This window comes from Poecilia mexicana, unplaced genomic scaffold, assembly GCF_051168715.1.
Source record: "Poecilia mexicana isolate PSO_F unplaced genomic scaffold, ASM5116871v1 scaffold_4, whole genome shotgun sequence".
NCBI lineage: Eukaryota > Metazoa > Chordata > Actinopteri > Cyprinodontiformes > Poeciliidae > Poecilia > Poecilia mexicana.
The window spans coordinates 7,142,898-7,167,524 of record NW_028263373.1 but is presented as its reverse complement, the minus strand read 5'-3'; the positions used below and the strand labels follow the sequence as shown (position 1 = coordinate 7,167,524).

Sequence of the window (24,627 nt, the reverse complement as noted above, 5' to 3'; positions counted from 1 at the left end):
CACTTAAACTTGAATTAGTTACTTTGAAGTCCGTGATTAGATTGTCCGGTTGTCGATATTTTTAGCTCTCAAACCAACCCTTTTTGTTTTGAATTGTGCCAAAATGTGTTCAGTTTGTGCTCTCCTGCCTGTTTCTGCGAGTTTTACGACGGTGTAATAAGAGCAGAGGCATCTTTGCTGTATATTTAAAACAGACATGTTCCTGTATGACTTCACCTGTTTGTTTTCTGTTGCTGTTCCTCATTTATCCCTTTAAGTCTTCAGTCTTCACTCATCTGTTCGGTCTCCTCCTCCTTCGCTTTCCTCCACTATCATGTCTTGGTCCTTCCCTCCTTCCATCTTCCAAAGCAAACCTTCCCAGTGCGATGTGAATCGCATTAGCGGCATGCGTGCGTCCACAACGATCCCTTTGGCTCAGAACGTAATCTGGATTTCATTTGTTGTTTACAGGAGCTTTCTAGCTGTGGCTGGAACAAGAAGGAGAAGCACAGCTCCGCTCCGAATGTCGTAGCCTTCACCCGCAGGTTCAATCAGGTGAGACTCTAACATCCTCGGCACTTGCAGCCAAGTTCAATCTGAAGTCCCCCAAGCACCCAAAAAAAAAAAACAAAAAAAAAAAAAGAGAGAAGGGGAAAGTCTTTCTCCCTGCGGTTGTGGAGATTTATGAGTCTTGGCCATTGAGGTTTGAGGGGATGACAGCTCGTCTTTCCATCATGCCCTCCGTCTCCATCCTCCTGCTCTCAAGTCATCACACCGGTTCTCCCAGATGTGCTTGTTTTTGAAGCTGTGTTTATCATGGCAGCTCCTTGGGTTCCCTGTGTCTTCTCCTCGCACGTGAAATGCTCTTATGTGCATCACGAGTGGTCCCCAGGTGAAGCATGTCTGAAGGCAGACATCTTTTTATCCTCAGCTACTCGCATTTATATAATGGCTTGCAAACACGTTGACACTACGTTTGCTTTTTGTCACATTAAAGTCACAGTTTTGTATGTTTTATTGAGGTTTTATGTGATAGACCAACATGAAGTAGTGAATTGCTAAGAAGACGAATATGTTTTACTTTGATTTAATGTATTTGATTAGGACAGTGCATGTTAATTGACATAGCCACAATTCATGGCAGTGTAAATATGCAGGAATTGACACAATAGCTACATTTCAACCTTTGTCCTCCTAAGACAAGTCGGTACAAAAACATAAAGCGTCTCACTGTACAGGACACAACACGGCACACGTAGTTCTATTAAAAAAAGTCAAAAGAAACCAACATTTACACACAGGAAATAACTAAGCAACATACAGAAACTGTATAAAAAAAAAAAAAAACGGGTTACAAGACCCTCAGCTCTAAGCAGTGGAAGTAGTTAATATCCCAGCTTTGAAAAGCTCCGTTCTGCCCATCATGTGACAATGGAAAGAGTCTAAAAGAGAAACTGTAGCAAGACTTGAATCCTGATAAAATGCAATAATCTGATGCTGGAGGTATCTAATATAATCTGACTGAGTTTGAGATGGCATCTGAGCAAAAATAAGTAAAGCTGGTGGGAACGTACCAAAAGAAAAAAAAAAACTTTACTGCAGCTGCTATTGTAATAAAAATGTTTTTTCTTCAACCATTGAGAGTTGAATATAACTCCACACCATTTAGATTTTCCTCTCTATTTCACCCAAAGACACAAATGTCCGGATCTGCCAGCGTTGCAAAACGTTGGGGTGTAAATATTTTTGCAGAGTAAACAAATGACTGCGCACATGTTGAGGAGTCTCTCTCTCCTTACCCAGTTACGTCAACGGGAAGCTGTGGGGAATGATTCAAGGGACAGCCATCCCCTTTAATCCACTTCCTCTGTTTTTGCCAGTCTTTTCTAAGCCCCACTTCGTCGACCTCACATGTAAATATGATTCAAGAAGAATGTGTTTCTGTGGAAATTTCTTTATGTATGGCAGATCCCAAACGGTGATTCAAGATGTTTGCCGCACACATTCGGCCGCTGCGAGCCAAGGAAAATGAGCTTTTTGGACAGACGGTCTTTGCCTGTCGAGGCAGAGAGTCCCAGAAAGCCCATTCCACATTAACTGTGGCCATTTTTGGGTTTTTTTCCCCCCTTGATTCTAATTTTTTGTTGACTCGGTGCTTTTGGGAGCCAATAAAGGAGACAATTTGCCAGCAAGTTTAAACCGCTACGATAAATGCTCTATAACCTGTTCCTTAAGGCTTACCAAAAGAGTTCATATTTATGGTCAAGGTTTTAACATCTCAGACCTTTAATGCTCCCCAGCCAGAGATTGGATGATTATTTGACTCGAATTGTTGCAGTTTTTACATGCAAGACTTTCATCTTCACCAGTAACCTTAACCCAGAAAACTGGTTGATCTACAGCCGATACGTCTGTGTTTGCTTTGGCTGCTCCACCTTATTTAGGATTATTGAAACACTGGGAGCTTCTCCTCTAAAGAACTCGATACGTTTATAAATCCAGCACTAAAGACGTGAGATTTGTTTAACTGAGATGTCCAAACATGGCCAACGTGTCCAACGTTTTCCATGACAGACAGAGGTTAAAAAGTGAAACAGATCAAATGGAGCAACCAACTTGTAATTCATTCAGCCTTCCTGGCATCGAATGGTAAGAAACGAGCAAAAAAAAAAAAAACGGCGAAAGGAGAGAAATAATTAGCACTTGTTGAAGACTTCATTTGACTTCATTTTAAACACTATTGCTGCGATTTTTGAGACTTTGTTCTCGTAATTTAAACTTGGTTTGAGTTTGGTTCTGTGTTTATAGGCCAGCAGAAATGAGGGGATAGATGCTCTCACCACTCCTTGCCAGGAAAATCAAAGCCAGTATAAACTCAGATTTAGCTCCTTAAGACTAGCCAGCAGCAATTAGCAGCTGCCTGGTGGAACTGGGCAAATACATGCAGTTTCAAAGTGTTAATTTATGAAGTCACACTTCTTCTAAGTCATATTTTAGATGTAGCATTTTTTAAATAACTGAAGTTAACATAGTTATTTGATTGTGCTATGAATAAAAAACATAATACTGCCCCTCTACACAGATTTTAAAAGGTAGAAGTTTAAATTTAGACAGTGTGGGAGTTAAAAGTACGATTATCTCAGACAAAGACACGAAGATAGACAGACTGCTTTTTTTTTTTTTTTGTTTCTCTGTTCAGAACACAATGTCCAGACAGCTGCTGGCCTCAGTCCTCAAGTTAAATTTCTCTTCCCACTATCCCCTCTTTTCCCTCTCTCTTCTCCTTTTCCTCTTCCCATTCCCTCCATCCATCCCCAGGGTTTCAACAAGATTGATTGACTGACCCGTTTAACTGCGTATGTGCAATCAGAATCTTGTCTTGCCAGCAGTTTCCCCAAAGAGACAGATTTCCGACATCCCTCACCGTCTGGCCAAGTGCTCTGAACAAACACGTGTGCCTGCTGTTTTGCTTTTTTTCTCTCTTTTCCTCCTTTATCAATTGGCATTTCATGCGTTCTTGAGTGTATCTACCAACTGATTGTGATCCTGTGTTTTATTTTATTTTTTTATCAAGAGCTCGTTTCTAATTGGCCTAAATGGGGCGTTGCTGTTAACGATCTGTCCTGTGGTGAACTGCTTTGCTTTCGACCACGCCGAGCCCAGAGCTGTCACGGCTTGCTGCAACTTTGGCTCAGAGATTAAGCGATCATCAAATGATGGAGAACAATCCCTGTTTTTACATACCTGAAGTCCTGATTCTGCTTCGGAGATTATAACTTTTGATGGTTTCCCCAGTTTGTTTGTTGTTGGCAGGGGTTTTTTGTTTTGTGTTGCTTGGTGCAGTAATCTCTGTTGGTGTGTGTGTGTGTTTTGTTTTTTTTCTTAGACAAGTTTCTGGGTGGTAAGAGAGATCCTCCACGCTCAAACGCTGAAGATCCGAGCCGAAGTGCTGAGTCTGTACATCCGCACTGCCAAGGTATGTTGCCATCATTGATTTTTATTAAGCATCAGATTGACTGTGAATGTGCAACAGAAAAATAAAATAAAATAAAAATTCAGAGCACAACTGTCTTACTGTGCGAACGTGTCCAAATGTCTGCTCGATGTCGTGTAACCTTTCACAGAAACTGTGTGACATGAACAACCTCCACGCTGTCATGGCGGTGGTGTCGGGGTTACAAAGTGCGCCCATCTTCAGGCTCACAAAAACGTGGGCGGTGAGTGCATTTACCTCATGTGGTCATGGAACGCCCACTGGGCTTCACACCACTTCCAGTGAAATATGGCAGCTTAATTGACATAAAGTAACTGTTAAAATCCTTTTTGCTCTAATTCCCTTTTCTTGCCTTCTGGTTTTGCCTTATTATTAACAGCTACTGAGTCGAAAGGACAAGTCTACGTTTGATCGGCTCGACTACCTGATGTCCAAAGAAGACAACTACAAACGTCTGAGAGACTTCATCAGCAGCCAGAGCATGGTCTCTTGCATACCATACCTAGGTAAGAGAAACCAACGTTTCTACCTATAACAACAACAAATCACCTCTAGTATGATACAATTAAATAAGCAGAAGTCCTTATCATTTATTTACTTACAAATAAAATGCTCACGTGTGAAGTCGAATTTGTCTGTTTTCAAAGTTGGTTTATTTAGATCTTAACATTAACATTCATGAATTAAGTTTTATTTGGTCGTCTGAGCAAAGCAGGCTTGGTGTTAATCAGCCAAATGTGCGGCTAAGCTTTTCCAGAAATGCTTATTCAGGGGAAAAGTAGCAGGAAGACAACACGTCTGATTCATAGAGAGGATTCCTGCAGATTAATGAAAAATTAAAGATGATTTGTCTCTGTGGTCACTCATCAGTAGCTCTGGGTTTCGTCTCTTCAGCTGCTCATCACGTTTGTGGTCCTTTTCTTCAGAACGTTTTTTTTTTTTCAGATTTGGGCTTCTAGAAACCGAAGAAAAACCCTTTAGAAACTAGATTCTTGACATTGATCCTTGTCAACCCTGCCTGTTTTGAAACGGTATTGAAAAGTCTCTGAGTCGTGTTAAAAATCCAGCCTTTTAAACTTTACGAGCTGTTTTCAGGTTTATGATTAACGGCGTATTTAAGCATCTGACTGACTCCGCAGCTGTGCGTGGCATTCTCTTCGTACGGATTATTAAGTACGCCGGTCGGTCGTGTTTTATCATTTAATGTTCTCCCTTTTCCTCAGGTTGCTGTACCTTTCTGCTGCAGCTTTAGCTTTCCCTCTGCTCCTTCGTTTCACTGTCTTTGCCTCTTAGTTTTTTTTTGTTTTGTTTGTTTTGCTTGGCTTCTTTGAACTGAGAGGAGGAGTAAATGTCGCTCATAAATTTGGTGCTCTGTTGAGAAACATTTCAAGGTTCCTTTTAGCAAGAACAAACGCATGAATCAGTAAGAAGAGGGAAGGAAAAAAAAATCCTCTTTTTCCTCTACTATATGTAAAAGCTTTCTTTTACTTTTGGCTGGACTCGCTGACATCACACAGGAATCCCTGATGAGGAGCGCAGGGGGAAATGCTCGCGTCCATGTACGTGGTTTTACTGCCGTACTGTTTGTTCTTGTTTGGGCTTGATGATGACTTTGGTGTTCTTTACTGCCAAACAGTTTTGTTTTGTCTTTTTTCTTCCTCTTTAGCTGTTAGATCCCGCTTCATCGCTGCTGTTGGCGGTTCGAGCACGCAGACTTAAATATGCACAAACAAACACAGACACAAGGCCAAAAGCTTTATCGTCGCTACAGAAAGCCGGAGGTGGCCGTTTTCCTCGAGACGAATGCAAACTCGGGGCTGCGAAGTGGCTTCAACTGTGTGTCTTCACTGCGTGTTAGAAGGGAAGGACTTTCCGTTCGCTAAGCGTTTGGATGATTTGCGACCAGCTGCTCTGTCACAGGGTGGAGTCTCGTCGAGTATTAGTGTATGAGTGGGATGGTGTTTCCCTATGAGATGAGCGTTTTAGTGATGTGAACACATGTGTACTGCGTTGACCGTCTGGCTGTCTTTGGGGATGAAACGGGCCAAGTTGGCCTAGAGGGGGGAAATCGCCACTGGCTCGCTCTGGAACGTTTCCCTGCATCATAAATTCTCTCGATCACTTTGAGAGATTGGAAACGGTGAAGCTTGTTCCAGAGCTTCTCTGCGAATGTAAGCTTCACCACTGCTTGCATAAATAATACATCTGGGGGAGGGCCTCCTGGTGTGTTTTGCACACGAGAACTCGCTTCATTTGTGTCTGAATTAGTGAGAGCTCGCAGGAGAATGGCTGCTGTTTTTTTTTTCTAGACGGGAGGTTTTGACATTTTGAAAATGTATTTCTGGGACGCTTTTATAACTTTGAGTCATGTTTTTGCTCCTTTGCATCTAAATTGCAACATAAAATTGACTGTATTTTAACACCACACTTATCGGCACCCCAGGTAAAGGTGCTAAGAAGTCTTAAAATAAAGTCGTTAAATGTAATCACAAAAATGTCACTTTCAAAAATAAATCTGAACAACAGAAAATATTCAGAGGAGGTTAAAAAAAATCTTATTCTGAAAAAATATTTATTTACCAGTTGATTTTTTTTTTTTTTTTTTTTTTTACCAGTTGATATTTATTTACCAGCATTTTCATTTAAGAAGTAAATTACTTTGATTTGATAAAGTACAAAAATGGCATTTTAAATGCCAGTTTGGCATCTGCATCGTTCTCTCATGAGCTGGATGTGTCGCTATATCGCCATAGCATCCACATCTCAAATCCAACAATGGTTTGTACTCGATCAAAACAAAGTGACGTTTGGCGGTTACACAAGGACAGTCCGTTAACGTGCCAGCTGGAAGTCGGACGCAGTCTGTCCCGAGGCACAGAAACGATGTGCTTCTCTGAAAGCAATACCTCTTGTTCTGGCAGGTGGGGCGAAAGGGGAACGGCTGTCTCCAGTAACCGAGTTTGTTTTTCCTCTGTGAATGCACGACGCCGTTAACTTTAACGAGCTTGAAACTAGATGTATATCTCAGCAGGTAGGTCAACAGTAAAAAAAAAGTAATTGAACTCTCCAAATAAGCATTTGAGGTTCGGCTTTTTTAATTTTGCCGTTGTTAAAATGGAAGCTGATGTTCTCAATGAAACTAATGAGAAACAATGAAAATACATGGTGCTTTGGTAACTTGCCTTGTTAATATTTTATGGTCCCTGTGTAAATGTATTGTGCTTAATGATAAGCTGATCCATGCTTCTTTTAATGTTTGGCATCGCTCAGTGGAGAAAGACCTCGCCGAAGGCCAGAAGCATGCACTAGGGCTTCATTCGTGTTTACTCTGAGTTACGGTTGCCGTGGGACACGGACAGCCATGCATGGAACAACCAACGTAATGGAAAACATCAGGATTAAAGTGTTGTCTCAGATCAAAAACGTCAGCCAACTAAGAGACTAATTTCCCATCTGGCTCTTTTGACACGCGGATCTACGTGTTGCGAGCCAGTACAGCCGGTCCTCGCCAAGGCCGGGGCCCCTGCGACTGTGCCGCATTTTTGATGCAGGTTTATCTGCCTTCTTGGTTTGTTGTTTTGAAATAATGGGGCACATTGTGTTGAGTTTGTTGTGGTCTTATTAGTTTTTTTTTTTGTTTGTTTTTTTTTTTTAAATCAGAAAACTTCGATCTGTTCTGATTTTCAGTGCTGCTTGAGGAAGATGTTCAGAGAAGAGCCCCCATTTCAACACATGCCTATCTTCTTTTTACTACTTTTTTCTTTCCCAATATACACTTCATGTGAAAAGAATGTTCCTCTGAGTCTTCTCCAGATGTTTCTTGGTTTTTATCAAGTTTACAGTCTCTTTCAGCTTTCAATTTAGACTAAATTCCTTCATGACAGCGTTAATTAACATCCGCTCTAATCTACATCTCTCTCTCTGATATGGGCCCGTTTTCCCATGAAAAGTTTTTGGGGGGGGTTTTCCGTTGGTTTAACTCTCCATTTTTCCATCCAAGGACAATGTGAATTTTAAAATGCTGCCTCAGTCCATGTTTATGGATTGACTTTTATTTATTTACTTATTTTGTGAAGTGCCTTGGGGATGTATAAACTGAATTATCCTTCTCACGATGCTTAAATGATTTAATCCAGCGGTATTTATATATTTATTGAAGTGCTAAGATGACTTCAAAGCTAGCATATATATATATATATATATATATATATATATATATATATATATATTACCTGGATGTAATGTTGTACATTTGAACAGTTTTGGTAATTTTAGTTATACATTAGTTTACCTTGTTTCACATTCGCAAACTTTTTCCATTGGGATTTTATGTCAGCTACAAACGCGTGTGTGTATGTAGCAGCTTTTTATCGCTTTCACATCCATCCATCTTCCCATCAACTTTATCCAGTTTCTTAGTCCCTACTAGGGGAAAAAAGCAATCCCACAGCATAATTATGCCTCCACCAAGTTTCATAGGGATGATAATCTCATATAGGAGGCCATCACTCCATTTTTCCATGATCTGACTTCTTCATTTTGTATTTATTCAAGTGTAGTAAGATAACAGATTTTGACTGTAAACGTTCTTCACATTGTTGCGATTTTTATTTGAAAATACATTTTGAAAGACGTGCCTATTTTTCTATTTCACTTCACACTACTTTGTTTCGGTCAATTACGAAAAGTCAGAATAAATTTGTGGTTGTAATAAAACAAAATACATCTGCAGGCCAAAATCAATGCAGTCCTAGAATATTACTGAAAGATCATTCAAGATTTTTTTTAAGTGTTTTATTTTTTCTTGGATGACTGTAAGTTCACATCATATGTTTTCCATCCGCTTGTCAAACAGACGTGCAACTCCTTGTGTTTTTTTTCTTCCCCCTGCGTACATCTGTTCTGGGGTTTCTAATGCACCTCTACACGGGATAAAAACATAAGAACATTTGTACCGTTACTAGAAGAGATATAAAATTGCCAGAGATGACTAGAGTTACTATAAATACACTGATAAATAACAACAAAGAATGGCAGAGTGGGAACACTGAACATGAGGCCTGAGTCGAGTCATACCTTTTTCTTTTTTTAAATTAAACAATTAAAGCCAACAATATTTACATACTAAAGCCAGCTCAGCCTTATCCACAATCAACAAGCACACATATCAATGAGTTCACTTTCTTTTGGATACTGTAAAAAAAAATAATAATAATCCTACGAACAATTTGACAGTAAATTGAGCAAGATCCATCTTCCGTTGTTAGATTTTGTTTTAGGCATTTTAACACTTCAAATTAAAATGGCATCAACTCCTATTGTTCATTACCACTGTGTTGCACAAATATCCGGTGCCACTTGATATAAGAAGCACTACTTTCAATAAGTCATCATTAGCTGCTCAAGAGAGATCTCATGTCTGTAGTAAATGACTATTTTCCTTTATTACATACTCGGTCTTGAAAAACAGAATCAAGTAAAACGTACTGGAGTAATACTGAATGGCCTCAGGGAGACTGATGGCCCGTAACTGCCTGACATCATAGGAGAGCAGTTACTTAATGAAGGCAGTATGATCCGTCTTCATTTTAGCTGTTCTGTTGGAGTTGTTGTTGTCTGGCAATAGACCGATGTCTCTCGGCTGTTTTTTACTCTGTTATGATGGCAAAGATTCCTGATTCCGCCACTTTATATTATTTATTTATGGGTTGAAGATGTAGCGAGGATGAACCACCATCCCGAGTCTCAGTCGATTGGCCGGATCATGAGACGGACAGACTTTAGAGAGTAAAAGCCCCCTCCGTAGGCCGCCCAGAAGATCCCGTCCTGAAATTTGCTGCGGTAGACTCCACCACTGTACCAAACTCCGTTCAGATTGGTCTGACCACAAGCGTTGTACCACCATCCACCTTTATGAAAGTGCGCGCAGTTTCCTGGAGAGAAAAAGAACACAGGATCAGGAGACAAAATCAGTGGGTATGTGAAGATTGTTTGTCCGTGTCGACCTACCAGAGAATTCGTCCCTGTCTCGGTCGAGTGTGGTGAACTGTTTGCCGTTGTTGCTGCTGAAGGAGTCGCCAGCATTTCCCTGGTAGGTCCCCAACCTCAGCTTAAAACCTTCACTCTCGGGCTCCAGGTAGAAGCTGCTGTACTCGGCGTACACCTTCTTCCCTGTCCAGTCCTCCAGCTCTACCATCAGCTTGTAGTCACCCTGTTTTGCCAAGCTGTAGATATTGTCCAGCCCAAGCCAGTGTTCACCATCTATGTTGCCAAAACCTTTCTGTAGGAAACAGGAAGTAGGTTTTTAAATGTCACAGCGTTTTCAGTACGGCATTAGTGGTAGGTGCTGTGCAGTCCAAAGAACACAAACTCTCTAAACCTGAATGAGTTTAATGAAATTTCAGAATGTTGAATTTTAATGTAGCTGGTGCCTTGTAATCAAGCAACACGAGTTCACATCTGCTTCCAATTGGGACTCTAAAGTGATCCTCAACCTCTCACCCAACAAATTAGCTAAAAGTCTCAGGCAGAGAGTAAATGCTGCAAAGTCAGAGCTGCTTAGACAAACCTTTGTTTCCGTTTCAAAAAGTACGCAAGTATTTACTTTAAAGCCTGATTTTTATGACCGAGGGAACCTCTTTGCTTCCTTCCCCTTTATTCCTGAAAAAGAAAGCCAAGACCAGTAGCTTTTAGTTGCAGATTTTGGTGTCATTTTCTGTTGAGGGGAAAGGTATCAGTTTCATAATAAGTTTTCTTTTGGTTATCATCTCAGGGTAAAAAGCACTGAGGGCAACTTGGGAGCTACTTTAACCTCCAAGTCTTTGGAGATTGCATCTGTTGGTCTCTGGATGCTTTTCTTGGCTGCAAGTTTACCGTGTAGAATGTTATTCTATTGGGGTAAGTGCTTGGTTAGAGTCTCTAAACTGAACTGCTCAGACTGGGTCACTGATGAAGGCGCGATAGCATAAACTGTGGGAAAGGTTCACTAGTTTTTCCTTCTTAAAACGAAATCCTTTCATTACTAAACTTACTTTGTAGTTCTCCCAGTTCCGAAAGAAGTTGACAGAGCCATCTTTCCTCTTTTGCAACACTGTCCATCCTCCGTTGTCGAGGCTATGCTCACACCAGACTTGGATTAGGCTTTCGGTGTTATCAGTCTTGAGCAGGTACATGCCGTTGGTGGAGTGACCCGCCCGTCGCACCTGGTAACAGTCCTTGAAAGGACCTGTGGTGAGAGAGTCAATAAGGTCATTCTTGAAGCAAAGTGAGTACTTGATTTAAAAACAAAAAAAAAACAAAAAACATAATTCGGTTGATGAGTGACTAAGAAGAGAAAGTCGTGACTTGGTGTGAGTTTTGACCTCATATTTTCAAAGTTCCCAGTTGAATTTGGGAAGATCAAGGTCGCTTCCTGTGTTTATTGTACAATGTGGCTGCTAGAGATGTAAAGTGTGAAGAAAGTCGCAGGTATATTGCTTGTTTGCACTTTTGACAATGGGGGTTTCATTTTACCTACCTCTATTTGCAAACATACTCCTTCATTTGTTATTGGTTTGCACCAGTAATGGTTAACACAGCAACAATTAGAAAATTCCACTGGTCTTCTCGGTTGCAGTATTATTACACTCAAGACATTGACACCAACGTTCAACTTTTGAGACAAATCAAACTAAGTGCAATCACTACTGGAAAAATCTGCTATATTTGTATACCTTGTTCTGCTATGGTTGGCTTGAAACTGTTAAAGTGAGCTCTGCTTTTAGTTAGGCCGTCCAAAAACAAACACATGCTGGCCTAAAGATGTCTTTCTATGAATTTGCATGCTGAAATTGGTACACGGGTATTCATCTGGGGATAGGGTTTAAAGCCTCAATTGATTCTATTATGTAGCTTTACCCAAAACTGAACCAGCTGAACCTATACCAACATATATTCGCTGTTTCCGCCTTGTGGGAATAGTTATTAGATCAGCATGAACACAGGCTTTGTGTGCGTGTGTTGGGGGTTTGGGGTTCTAAAGACCCTACAGGCTTTTGGTAGATTGGTTCTTGAATGTCTCTGAACTGAACGGACCCAGTGTCATGCCTCTGGGCAGAAATCTAAAACCTAAGGGCACACGCTTGTTTTTGTCCAGCGGTGTCTTCTTCAAACATCGTCAGGTTCCTCAGGCTGAGGCTAAAAATAAATCAAATGTTACATACTGGCCTAAAACGTGTTTAAGTAGACCAAACTGTGGTCCTGCAGGGTGTAATTACAGTTCTGCTGAACCTACATGGAACCTATTTAGAAGTCGTGTTTGATATTTTACCGTCTATGGTGCTTGTGCATAAATAGTTGGTGAAATGGAAAAATTTAACTTTTACTGTCTCTTTTTTTTATTGCTGTCTCTTTCTTTTGGGATTCATTCAAATACCATTGAAGTAAAATTCCTTCCACCCACCTTTTTACCTCTTAGACAAACTTTCCCACCTCTGCCTTTTTCCTTTTTGCACCTCTGCTTCTCAGTATTGGAGCTAAAAATCAATAGAATTTGACAAACACCTGCTTTCTGAAAAACGGTGAATGACCGACAGATCTCCGAGGAAGTTGCAGCAAAATATCCATTAAACTTTGGAATGAATCACAATTCACATTGTGCTTGGGTAATTAAAAATAATTAAAAAGTGAAATCGATTTTAAATCAAGGTCAGTCTGATTAATCTGCTGATTAGAAATGTCCCAAAGTTGCAGGAGAAACTCCATTTCCCCAAAGTTTCACAAACAATGCCAGTACTCCAAGACAGCTGATAAACGAGGTAAATAGATGAAGCAAACCACTATGAAAATCAAATACATCTGGATAAAATTGGAAAGTTTCAGGTTCCTGTCCCTTCATCACTAAATGTCTCCAAATTTTTGGACGTAATTCTCCATTACGTTTTACTCCAAAGCCTTATTTAAGTTACAGTGAGGGTGAGGACAGTGGAAGCATCGACTAAAGCAACTTCTAGATAACGGGTCCAATTAATGTCAATAAGTTGCCTCAGAAAACATGATAGCCCCCTACTAGGTCACCACCCTTTAGTCCGGAAGAGCTTTCTGTCTTCCTTCTGTCTCATGGATGTTATGAACGCTTCGTCCATTTCACTTACAGGTCGGACAAACCTCGTCAGCATTCCCCGACATACTCCCAGTGCCAGCAAAAATATAACTGAGGTTTAGGAATTCCCTCCAAGTAAAATTTGAAAGTTGCAAATGAGTTTAATCTCAGAGATGATCCGTTTCAGATGTCACAGTGAGACGAGTTCTGGGAAATTGGCATTAGCTTCGGGGGGAAAACCTTGTTTGTGTTAAAGGACTCGCGGTTTGTTTCAGACACCTGTAGATTGATGAATTTCTGATATGCTGTCAGATCGGTGACTCTTCTTCTACCTCACAATGCCTCCTATAGTTGGCGTGTTTTCTGACCCAAACCGAGCCTTAGGTGTCTCCCAGAGCTGTTCAAAGAGGCTAAGTCGACATCCCTCTAATGTAGTACATATGTTGAAGGCAGTGCAGCCAGTACAGACAGCCAAGTGGGAACAGAGGAATGCATGATTTCACTGCCTCTGTAGCATGCCAAGGGAAAGCCAACTGTGCCTCAGCACTACTGACTCGGGAGAGGAAAAGCATTTTAATTTGCTTTCCTTTGCTAATTGTGCTTAAGTGGGTTACATAATGAACAAAAACACACTGGGGAATCACAGTGAAGTGGTACATACCGTCAGAGGTGATCGTCCCTTGAGGTGGCGGGGGGTCAAAGGGTCTAGCGGTAGGTGCCTCCATGCGAGAGTCTCTGAGGAAGGCCCGATTGTTCCTCACGATCTCATTGGTGAAGCGGTTATCAAGGGGTATGTTCTCCGGCACCACCTGCACCAGCGGAGGAACTGGTGGCAGCTCGCTCCGTCCCAACGTCCTCATGCATTGCTCCTCCAGCGCGGCGATGAGAATGGACTGATTGTTGACCACGCCGGCCATGGTGGCGAAGCGGGCCTCCAGCTCCTTGTACCGCGAAGCCAGTCGCATCATCTCCGAGGTCACGTTCAGAACGCGGTTCTCCAGCTGGGCCAGCTCCAGAGAATTGTCCCTCTTCCGGATGATCTCATGCAGCAGCTGCATGTAGAGCTGCGTCACTCTGGAGTTCATGTTCCTGCTCTCTTTCCTCAGCAGCTTCATCTCGTTCACCAAGTTGCCATCTACCTCCACCACCAGCTGCAGTGTCTCGATCTCGCGCCGCTGCTTGTTGAGAACCTCCCGCACATCTGCGATGTCCATGCGGGTCACTCTGTCCTTGTCCGGCTCGGGGCCTGTTGTACTGGCACAGATCGGACCTGATGACAGAAATGAATCATTTAAGGGAGGAACAAGAAGCTGTAACTCAAACTGGCATTCGTCCAAAGGGTTGCATGTTGTGTACCTGTGATCCTCTGCTCAGGCACCAGGAATGTATAGGAACACTTTTTGGCATCCGCATCCGGAGCGGCTCTTTTACTCCTCTGGAGGGAGAACTCTTTGGTTCTCCGGGCGTCCCTTGAGCTCCTGCAGAAACTTTCCTCCCACAGAGAGAGGCAGAGCAAGGCGCACAGGCTCCAGATCGGCCCCTGCATCGCTGCCGGCTGGCTGGATGGATTGACGGACGGCTACTGGGGCTCCCTCCAGGCCTCCCTGAAAGAATACAAGACCTTATGAGTTAAGGAAACAGTGACTAACAAAAGGAGTGAAGCCAGGAAGGCTGTTTATTGTGTGCTATTCCTGGACCAACCTTCACTGCACTGTAATGAGTAGGTATAGGACTTTTTTTTTTAATTGACAAGCCTGAAGTAGCAAAGATGTCTTCTGAATAAATTTTGGGTGGAAGGAGTGAAATAAAGAATCTTCTCTGTCCGGCCAACTGGATGACGTCTGCTTTCTGTCTCCAATGAATTCTCAGTTGACACCCTGCTCATTTTTCTGCTCAATTTCCTCTAATAAGACCAGCTGATCCAGAAGTCCCGCTACTTTGTCTTTGTGTCCTTATGCTTGCATTTTCTCCAGTGATCTTAGAATACATTTCTTTAACAGTACAACATAAGGCATAAGGCTCTGTAAAACTCTTTCCTGGAGGCATTTGTGAAACTTTTCAGGATGCCTTAGTTGTGGTCTCTGGAAAACAGAAAGGCTAGAGTTTGAGGAGAAGGAGCCTTTCTTTCTCGGTTTGTTTATAAATGAGATATGTAAATAAGCATAAATAAAACTTCAAACCAGACTCCTCCATTTGGAGCGCTGTAGTGTGGGTCATGTTTTATCTCTAGAGACGGAGCCAGCCGACTAGCTTTTCGAGTTAAAACTTGCTCACATATTTCATTTCTTTGGAGGCAAAGTTCCCCAAAAACAGCTGTTTTATTTTTAATGGCTTCTGCAAAATATCTTGAAAGGACTCTTCAGATTAACATGACTGTTTATTATTGGCGCTGCACCAAGAAAGCAACACGAACATCTCTGAAGACACTGAACGTAATTTCTATTTCTACAAAATGTGAACAAAAATGGAGTAGCGCCAGATTTTAGGGTTTGTCTTTTGTCTTTGGTAAAGAACCGTGAGCCATTTCTCCCGCTAATGCAAGACACGCATAAGCATTGGTTGTGTTCACCCAGTTTGCCCAGCACTATAGTTCACTTCCTTGCAGTCTCCAGTCCGTTTGTATTCACACAACGCATTCAAACCGCGCCAGAGGTCACTTCAACCGAACTGAGACCCAGGTTTTTACGCGGACCAGAATTCCCTTTTTTTAGTCCACATCAGAGTTTGATTGCGCATTCTCACCTCCCCAAATGAACTGGACTTTCCGGAGTTCGATTAAAGTGGAGTAAACGGGGCTAGTGTGAATGCACCCTAAATCTCATGCAGGTGACTTCTGAAGCCAAGTTGTTGCTGGATTCTGGTTAGAGGCATTAGTCAATGGGGTGGACATAAACACAAGTTGATGTACAGTTATGTCAGAACCATGAAAAGGTTCATATGTTTTGTACATGACTGTTTTATTCTCAGGTTCGCCCATGCAGTCTTTCAGTGGTAGCAGCACAATAACCAGCAACTTTTCCCAATGCCATCCACTCCCATCCCACAACCACCTGCAGAAGCCCCCCCAACCCCCCCGACCCTAAATTCCTGTGCAGCTTCCCGTGAGACGGGTTAAACATGCCGATGGGGATGCCGGACAGCAGGCGGTATTTGTGTTTTACTTGAAAAATTTGAGGGGACGCTCACACCGTGGCAGCCTGTCACCCCAGGGGTGTGAAACAAAGCAAGTCCTTTTTTATCTTTGAGGTGTAGCTCTCTGCACCTTCATCCTTCATTCTCCTCCCCCATCGATTCTTGTTCTGTTTACTATACAAACACAGCAAAAAAAAAACACAACCCCACCAGACCCGCTACGCCTGCATTCATCTCCTCGAGCCGTGTAAGACCGACTCCGTTTGGCCCTCCCAGCGGTGCCACATCGCTGAGCCGCGCCTCCGCCCCGAAAAGCCCAGGCCCCGTGTGTCTCTCATATGACGCCATTGTGGTTCCTCAGGAATTCTGGCCGTTATGTCACTTGGAACAATGTTGAAGGGAGAGACCAGAGCGCAGCCAGTGCTGCAGCTCGTTTGCAATAAGCTTGCACGGCTGTCTACGTGATTGAATACTCCGTGTGTGTGTGTGTGTGTGTGTGTGTGTGTGTGTGTGTGTGTGTGTGTGTGTGTGGGGGTGTGTGTGTGTGTGTGTGGGGGTGTGTGTGTGTGTGTGTGTGTGTGTGTGTGTTTGCATGACTATTCGGAGACGTTATTAATTTTTCATGGTTGGGGTTTTCTACTTTTTTTTTTTTTTTTTTTTTTTTTTACAGCAGACTGTGTGTCTGACAGCAGAACCAGGTACTGTATCCCAGCTGACCTCAGTAAGAGCTGCTAATGACTTTACCAGCATCATCTCTTCTCCTGTGTGTCTTTTCTTTGCTTTATAAAGTCTCTGCTCGCAAGACGCCTAGGTGGGCATGAACGAGACGGTCAGAGTTGGAGTTCATCTGTGAGCCGGACACAGCTACTCCTCATTTTTTATTTTATTTTTTATGTTTTTGAGTCTGAATTCCTCCAGTGCATTTGCTTTGACTATGAAGGGCCTCACGTCTTTCATGAAACCACAACATATCAAAGACATTCCAGGATAGGCTGAGGGGTCACATGAAGGTATAGAGTCTGCAATGTCGGCTTAAAACAAATTTGTTTCTCAAAAAAGAAAAAAAAAACAAATTCATGGTTCTGCCACAAATTTTTTGTTGGCATTTTATGCCAACAAAAATTATTTTAGAAAGGTAGTTCTACAAATTACTATTTTCAAGTAGCCGAAAACAAATATTTTTTTTCTACATCATAATTATGCGTTACTTTTTGTGGGCATATCATATAAAATCTATGAAAATGCATTAAAATCTGCACGTAACATGACAAAAGTATGAATACTTTTGCAGGGTGCTGTTATTGTACTGCAGCCGTTCTTTGTGGCCAGGTTTATTCTGACATTTTTACTCTGATCTTGAAGAAATGATTTTGCTGCACGGCACAGAGCTTTGGGTTCTTTGGTGCGAGGCAGAAACAAATCATGAGCATTTAAAGAGAAAGCTCAGGATGCTGATAATGGAAGAAAAGCTAAGCAGTGTTCAGAAAATAACTTATGGCTCTTTATCCCGCCTGGCCAGTTGCCATCAGCATAACTTCAGAGAAATCCTATTTACTTTATCATATCAGCTGTAGCCTTCTCTTTTCTCTTTGTTTCACTTGCGGTTCTCTCCATTTCCTTTCTCCGATCACATTCTTGTTCATCTATATAGAAATACATATGGAATACAAGCCCTGCTATTAATTTAAGGATCCATATAAACTTTAAACATTCTTTTTCCCCTGAAGCTAATATGAATTATTCTTCGTCTTGTTGGCTCGGCTTTTGCCGACGCACTTTATTTATTGTCGTAATATCATTGTGCAAGCAGTGAAATAACGTCTGGAAAAAGGATTTTCAGTTCACTTGGCCTGGCTTGTGTTTTGGCAACATCTGTGAACATCTTCGCTGTTGCTCCACGATGTCTTCACTCCATACTAACTCCTAATTATGATGAAATGTGTTTATCTCTTTAATTCCTCCTCACTCGCTTTTTATCTCCATGCTTTTCTCTTTGCTTTGGGTCTCTTGATTTTTACGTCAATAATAAGGTCAGTCTGAAGGGTTGAACCTACTTCCTATACCAAACACGCTCTTTCAGCTGGGAATCGGTTCCAGTTGAACAATGTTCCTTTCTTTTCTTTGTTTAAAGCAAATAAAACGTATTATCCGATATCTGCTTTGATTGGTCGTTTCTGCTCATTATATCCTCGTTGATTTGCTGTTTAAACCCGTCAGTGTTGAGAGTTTGGGGCCTCCAGACTGCTGCACGCAAACAAAAACAGACTCCCCTCTTTATCTTCACTCTTTCGTCACAGAAATGAGGTGATGTTGAGATAACTAACTTTTCCAGAACGCTTTCGCCCCACTCCATTTATCTCGGTTTGCATTTTTTTCCCCTTCAAGACAAACAATATTTCATCCATCTTGAGCCTGTGTGTGGCAGCTGATTTTGCTCATGGATCCTCAAGTCGGAGAGCGATATTAAATTGTTTCCTGCATGTTCTGAACAAGAGGAAATTAGTCATTTAGTAAACTGGCTGCCTGCGTACCTTCCAGACAGGAAAAATCGGCTTTGAATTTTTGTTTAACTTGCTATACGAATGGTAGATGTACCTCGCAAAGACAGCCATGCGGCACTCCTACTGCCTCAGGTTACACTGTATTTATTGGCATAAAGCCTGTAACAACCGACATATCAGTTTTTCCCCGAACAAATTGATTAATATACGTGCAATTCAAACTGTTTGTGTGGAAATCTGACTCACTGCAGGTGTCTGGTTGGAGGCAAAGTCGGTGTTGACTGTGAACCTTTGGACTCGATTTTCATGTGTGCCTCCACAAAGTTTTTAGAGCATTGGCCAGATGGTGGAGATGCTGATGGCATGAAAACATTGAAGCATTTTCCTAATGCAGCCGTTTAAATATAACTGGTATGAGATTCTCAAGGTACGATATTAGGACAAAATGGATCAATTTCAAAGTATTTGGACAAAAATTATTTGCTTTAAAGGAAAAAGGTGAAGTGTTTTCTGCTGCAGCCAAAATAATGTAATATCTACTCTTTTTCTGTTATAATTTTGAATTTTGTTGTAGTAGTTAACTGTGCTGCACAAAATATACCTTTTTGCAGTTATGTGGAGAGCGGCACATTAAGCCAGAGTTTTTAGTTTAGTGGTTAACTAGCCTGAACTCCGATGCTTTACAGTCATGTCGCCCATATATTGTCAATTGTTGTTTCCATTCTCTTGTGAGTGGAAATATTTCCAAACAATCAAATGAGTCTTTCTCTGTGACAAAAGATACATGTTGAAGCCTTATTTCAGCCTGTTGTTCTGCAGTGCTCAGCAACAGGTAGGGAAGGGGCAGTGCTGCATTACCCCTAAACTGACAGAAATTAATGTAGGCATAAAAAAAGTATAAAAGATGTTTCAGCTAGTTGGCTCCAACTGTCCTAAATGTGTAGTGATGAAAAATATTCTGTACATAAGACTGAAAAATAAATGTCACTGTCGGTGGATTGTGTTGGAAACTCTTGAAACTCTTGGACTTGGTATTTTACTCTCTTATCAACCAAGTGTGAAACACGCAGGCGTTTTGTCTGCCAAAGTCATATCTGCATTGCGTTAGACTTTGGGCTCCTGGTGTTGAGATCTCCTGCAAAGATTTACCAGTCTGCAGCCTGACTGACTGCTGCTGGAGGGAACCATAAACTTGTATAACAATATATTTGGATTTTTATAGTAGAGTCAAAATCCGGTGCTTCCACTCCGCCCCCTATCTGGTCCTCAGACTTTCTTCCAGTGAAGCCAGAAACAAGAAAAAAAAAACAAAAAAAAAACAACAATCCTGAAAGATTCACTGTTTCTCGGAAAAAAGCAATAAAAGAAGAGATCTTGTCTGCAAGAGCAAAAGGAGAAGACTGTAATCCACAACGACTTGGCTTTAAGGTAACCAACGTGGATGTGTCAACTTTTGTGTGTCTGCACAGCGGGATGCAAACTTCCTTCCAGTCAAACATCCATTGCATGATGTCAGTAGGCAGCGTTTCTGCTCACAGAGACGCATTAACAACATTATTAGTCACGCAACGTTTTATGTTCTCGCCAAAAGGCTTGGTAATGGTTCCACAAGAGGAAGCGCGTTCGACTTAAAAAACAACTGACATTAGAAAAACAATTAATGGGTGGAAATCAACAACACCACCGCCGCACGCTGAGGAATAATAAAAAGAAGGAAAACTCATAAAAGGGAAGCTGAAACAAAACCGCAAAGCTTCCCAGAGATTAAATCCTGCCTCTCGGATATATCTTAATGTTTTCTTTTTTGTTAGATTTTTTTTTTTTCTTCAAATGTTTTTCCAACCGTTTGTCTCCTTCTTCAAAGAAGCTTGTTTTGCTTTCTAGGCAAAGAGACCTCATCCCTCTCTATGCCGTATAAGTGAAGTGTAAAGGAAAAAAAAAAAAAAAAACAAGCCCCTCTGGCCCCCCACGGGGTGGGCTCATCTGTTTTGCTTCTTGTGTAGAGAGATGCTAAACATGTGGGCTGATGTTGGGGTCAGAGGTCTCTATGTGGGATTTGGCGTGTAGACCCACCCTTCCTCTCCTTTACCCACCCACTCAAACACTTCACACACCCTCCAATCAATTGGCCTTTGTGGGAAGCGGGGGTCCCCCTCTTTCTCGTCATGCACAGCATTCACAGCCACGGGAAAAAATATGTTTTGCGGGGAGCTTTATGGGATTCTGGTGGCCGAGGTTCACATAAGGCCGACTTTTTCTCTCCTTCTAGGACTCTAAGCCACAGAGATCTGTGACCGACCTCTAATACTTGGGCTTTGTAAAGTTTTGACTTTGATATATTTTTTTTAAATGCAGTTTAGATCTCTCTTAAGTTGTTTCTGTTTGGAGCAGTAATTTTTCTTCAAATGTACAGTCTTTAGCATTTTGTATCGGTGAGTAACACAATTAGCATGGTTAGCTTGGCTAACTGAGCGGCGGTCCCTGTGTTGTAACCCCAATACAAGGCAGACATTTCACTCTTCTTACTCTTAATATACTGAGGATTGATGTTAAAAGTTCAAACGTACTAAAAAAAGATCAATACGTTTGTCGTTCAGTTTCTGTAATTTTTACCGAAGTCAGCTTGAGGTCAGTTCATTCCTTCGCCTGTTCTACGAAGTGTTTCCTGGGCGGGAACGACGTTACGCCCTGCAGCAGAATAACCTTTTGGACAGAAAACGCACCAAGCTGTTGGGTTTTTCCAAGGATAAAATGGCAAAACTGCGAAATTACCAGGAAGCTGTTTTGTAGCAGCTGGCACGCTTCAGGAGAAAATAGTTTATTTTTTTTATTTGCTTCCTAGTTACTGGAAACGGCTAACTCTGTCCTCTTCCTACGATTTCCACAAAAGCGCAACATGGTGCGTTTAATGGTTGGGGGGGAAAAAAAGAAATTTTTACAAGTTCATCTCACTTGTCGCATGTATGGGCTGATTCTGCTAAAAACCAACTGGGTTTTTGGTACCTCTGACATTTCTCTTCCATGACAGTATAAAATCTCTCCACTACAATAACACTTAATCTATTCTCATCTATCAAATCCCAACAATTTTTTATTATTTTTTTATTTTTTGCCTCATTTTCCCTCCCAAGCCTTTGTTTCGTGTGTATTATGTTGCCCGGGGTGACGGGTGGCTTGCCTCTCGAACTGCTTTGAGGATGCTTGGATTTGACCAAATATTTCAGCCTCCAAAAAGATCTGGAGGGGAGTCGGGAGAGAGCGGAGAGCCTGGAAGAGAGAGCATACGGCGTTCCGTTTTGGCTTTTAAACTTTCTGTTTCGGGAGATGACTCGCAGTCTCTCGGCCGGTATTTATTTCTCCTCTGAGTCACACCTCACCCTTGCGCCACACATGCCTCCTATTAGCTGGATCAACACGGAGGAGCTCGTAAATTTGCAGCCTAAGCTCTGTGCTCCCCCCTGCCCAGCTCCTCGGCTGAGTTACGTGCCTCCTGTGTTTACCCCGACAACCCCCTGGCTGACCTCCCGCTCCCTGTTGTGACCCGTCTGTTCGGCTGTGTCCAGAACCTCATTAAGGGGGATTCAGAGTGAGCTTCGTCATGTGGCTGCAGAGTTTGCGCTGCAACCTTAAAAAAAAAGAAAAGTTTTAGTAGCTCCTCATGTATAAAGTCTGTTAGCTTGAGGCACTATAAGGAGTCCAGAGCGGTGGTCTGTGGCTGGATCTGACCTCATGTGGTCAGCGGGCCAGGATTAGTGGTTTCAGTCCAATCTGTGGCTGCATCCAACTGGTACTATTGCTTTCTGCCTCCTGTGGGAGCGTGCAGGCTCAGCGTCAGCAGTAAAATACGATTACCCGCATGCCTGTCATCCAAAGACCACAGCTGGTTGTTGCAGACTGGATGAGCCATCGGTCAGGCGCTGCACTACAACAGAACATCCTACCTGACTGCCGTTTATAGGGGAAGTTTCCAAAGCGTTACACAGAAGCGACATCAAGCAGAGGTGGAAGGTTAAGACAATAGTTGATGTTTGGTTGGATACTAATGACCCGTTGAAAGCCACACTGCCTCCTTCCTCCTCAAGGTCCCGATGAACGCCGGGGCCAAGCTCTCTGGCGCTCCAGCACGGAATGTCCTGGCCATTCCTCCAACCTCCTCTTTATCTTTTTCTTCTCTGCTTCAGCCCGAGTTATTGGAGTTACCAATATTAGGATTTATTGCTGCGAGGGAAAACCGAGGAAGCTTATGAAATATTTTCTCGGGCCTCTTCCTGCTGGCCGCCGTGCGTCGCTTGTGGTCGGGTCTGGGGCTCGCAGATGATGTCTCCAACCACCGCAGCAGGAAGTCGGTGGGAACATTTGAAGATTCACCCTTGCGAGTGAGTGTTTCCACAAATGTGTTTCCACATTTGTAAGATGTGGAAACACCAGATTGATGTAGTTGGTCTTCAAAGCTTTGTCTGAGAAGCCAGAGTTTGCGATTGAAGTGTCTTTCTTCCATGGGATGCGAATTGCTGCGTCCTTGTGCTTCCGATGTGCCGGATTTTAGAAGCTGCAGTATGTATCTGTATGTCTGACTGGACGGGACCTTCACTATGCAAACTATCCTTTCTTAGAGTCAGACCTCTGCTGCAGTACAACCTTCCAAAAACTATAACGAAAAACAATCCCTGCTGCAAGTGATCTGATCTTTCCATCTGATCATATCAGCATCATTTGCGAGAGTTTCTGGAATGCATTGCTCTTGACGTTCCCACCCTTTCTTTCCAGACTTATCCATATAAGGGTTTTTAACTTTTTTGAAATCTCCTCCAGTATCCTCAGTGTTGTACATCTTTACTTACAGAATACTACAGACTCTAGTGGAAAGGAGAAGCAGTACTGCTAAATATCTGTCTGCAGCTGCAGCCTCCAGTCACAAGACCTCTGCACACACACACACACACACACACACACACACACACACACACACACACGCACACACACACACACACACTCATTCACACTCAATTCCCACAACAAACTTCTGCAACTTTTACCTGCTTTGACACCAGTCGTGGGGTCGGTGCTGGTTTTCTCCGGTTATGGTTTAGCCTGCCTGTCGTGTTGAGGTTTCATTGAGTTCCGCTGCTCAGGAATCATCCCTTTTTTTTTTTTCGTGTCTTTGTCCTTGTGGTTTGAGCCGCTCCCCCCCTCACTCGCCCCTTCCGTCCCGTGCGTTAGCAGCAAGCCGCCAGCCTTTTAGCGCAGGCCTTACTTCCTCAAAGCTTCGGCTGTTCCGGGGCTCAGGCTGGGGGCATGGTTCAAAAGCCAGCCTCTTCATCGGACTGAGCTCCAACCGCTGATGCCTTGAGCTTTTCACAAAGGATGAGGGGGGGATGTCGGAGAGGGAGGGCTGTGAGGGGTTTGCTTGTGTTTTCTCTCTCTCTCTCTCTCTCTCTCTCTCTCTCTCTCTTCCTTCCTCGGTTTATTTTTTTTTTACGAGTTGTTCAGCCTCCCTCTGATGTCACTGAGGAAAAGAAACCCATAAAGCAGAATCAAAGAGGTGCTTCATTAAACTTTGCTTCTTTAGCAATATCAGTCGGGCTTCTCTTGTTATGCAAGTGACTTGAAATGATTAAAACATTGCAGGCCTGTCAGGCTGTTGGCTGAGTTTTGAGCAGCAGGAACGAATCATGTTTTGTCTTGGATGCGGGATTCGTACAGGTGCCTGAAATCCCTGGAAAAGGCTGGAATTTTAATGAGGTGTTCTGGAAGGTTTGGAAAGTTATTAATTTCTGCATCAAGTCCTTGAAAGTGATTGATATTCAAAATGTACAGTTTGGTAATAAAGTGCAATCTGGCGTTTGATTACAAGCCTAAATTTGGAAAACCTTACTTTTCAGATGAAACCAGATATTTTCATACACCTAATAAAAAGAGACTTTTTCTCACGGTCTTTTTTT

At 42.4% G+C, this 24,627-nt stretch overlaps 2 protein-coding genes across 4 annotated transcripts in view; one reads left to right on the top strand and one right to left on the bottom strand.

Annotated features, from left to right (window-relative positions):
* Positions 1 to 24,627, top strand: part of ralgps2 (Ral GEF with PH domain and SH3 binding motif 2) — an 85,788-nt gene that overhangs the window by 42,206 nt on the left and 18,955 nt on the right. For all 3 annotated transcript variants that reach the window (XM_014992002.2, XM_014992011.2, XM_014991994.2), the window contains exons 6-9: positions 451 to 534; positions 3,866 to 3,955; positions 4,104 to 4,196; positions 4,353 to 4,479. In XM_014992002.2, coding sequence (XP_014847488.1) covers positions 451 to 534; positions 3,866 to 3,955; positions 4,104 to 4,196; positions 4,353 to 4,479 — 394 coding nt within the window. The remainder of the gene's footprint in view (positions 1 to 450; positions 535 to 3,865; positions 3,956 to 4,103; positions 4,197 to 4,352; positions 4,480 to 24,627) is intronic.
* angptl1a (angiopoietin like 1a) lies at positions 8,560 to 24,270 on the bottom strand. The gene is made up of 6 exons (XM_014992042.2): positions 23,722 to 24,270; positions 14,409 to 14,656; positions 13,714 to 14,322; positions 11,005 to 11,198; positions 9,983 to 10,253; positions 8,560 to 9,906 (listed from the first exon to the last, which is right to left on the bottom strand). Exons 2-6 carry the CDS (start codon positions 14,596 to 14,598, stop codon positions 9,719 to 9,721), a joined length of 1,452 nt encoding a protein of 483 aa, XP_014847528.2. The 5' UTR covers positions 14,599 to 14,656; positions 23,722 to 24,270; the 3' UTR covers positions 8,560 to 9,718.

Coding starts and splice junctions, on each gene's coding strand:
- angptl1a (XM_014992042.2), bottom strand. CDS start 14,598: ATGCAGGGGCCGATCTGGAGCCTGTGCGCCTTGCTCTGCCTCTCTCTG. Junction 14,323..14,408: donor GCCTGAGCAGAGGATCACAG/GTACACAACATG, acceptor TTCTGTCATCAG/GTCCGATCTGTGCCAGTACA. Junction 9,907..9,982: donor AGACAGGGACGAATTCTCTG/GTAGGTCGACAC, acceptor TTTTCTCTCCAG/GAAACTGCGCGCACTTTCAT.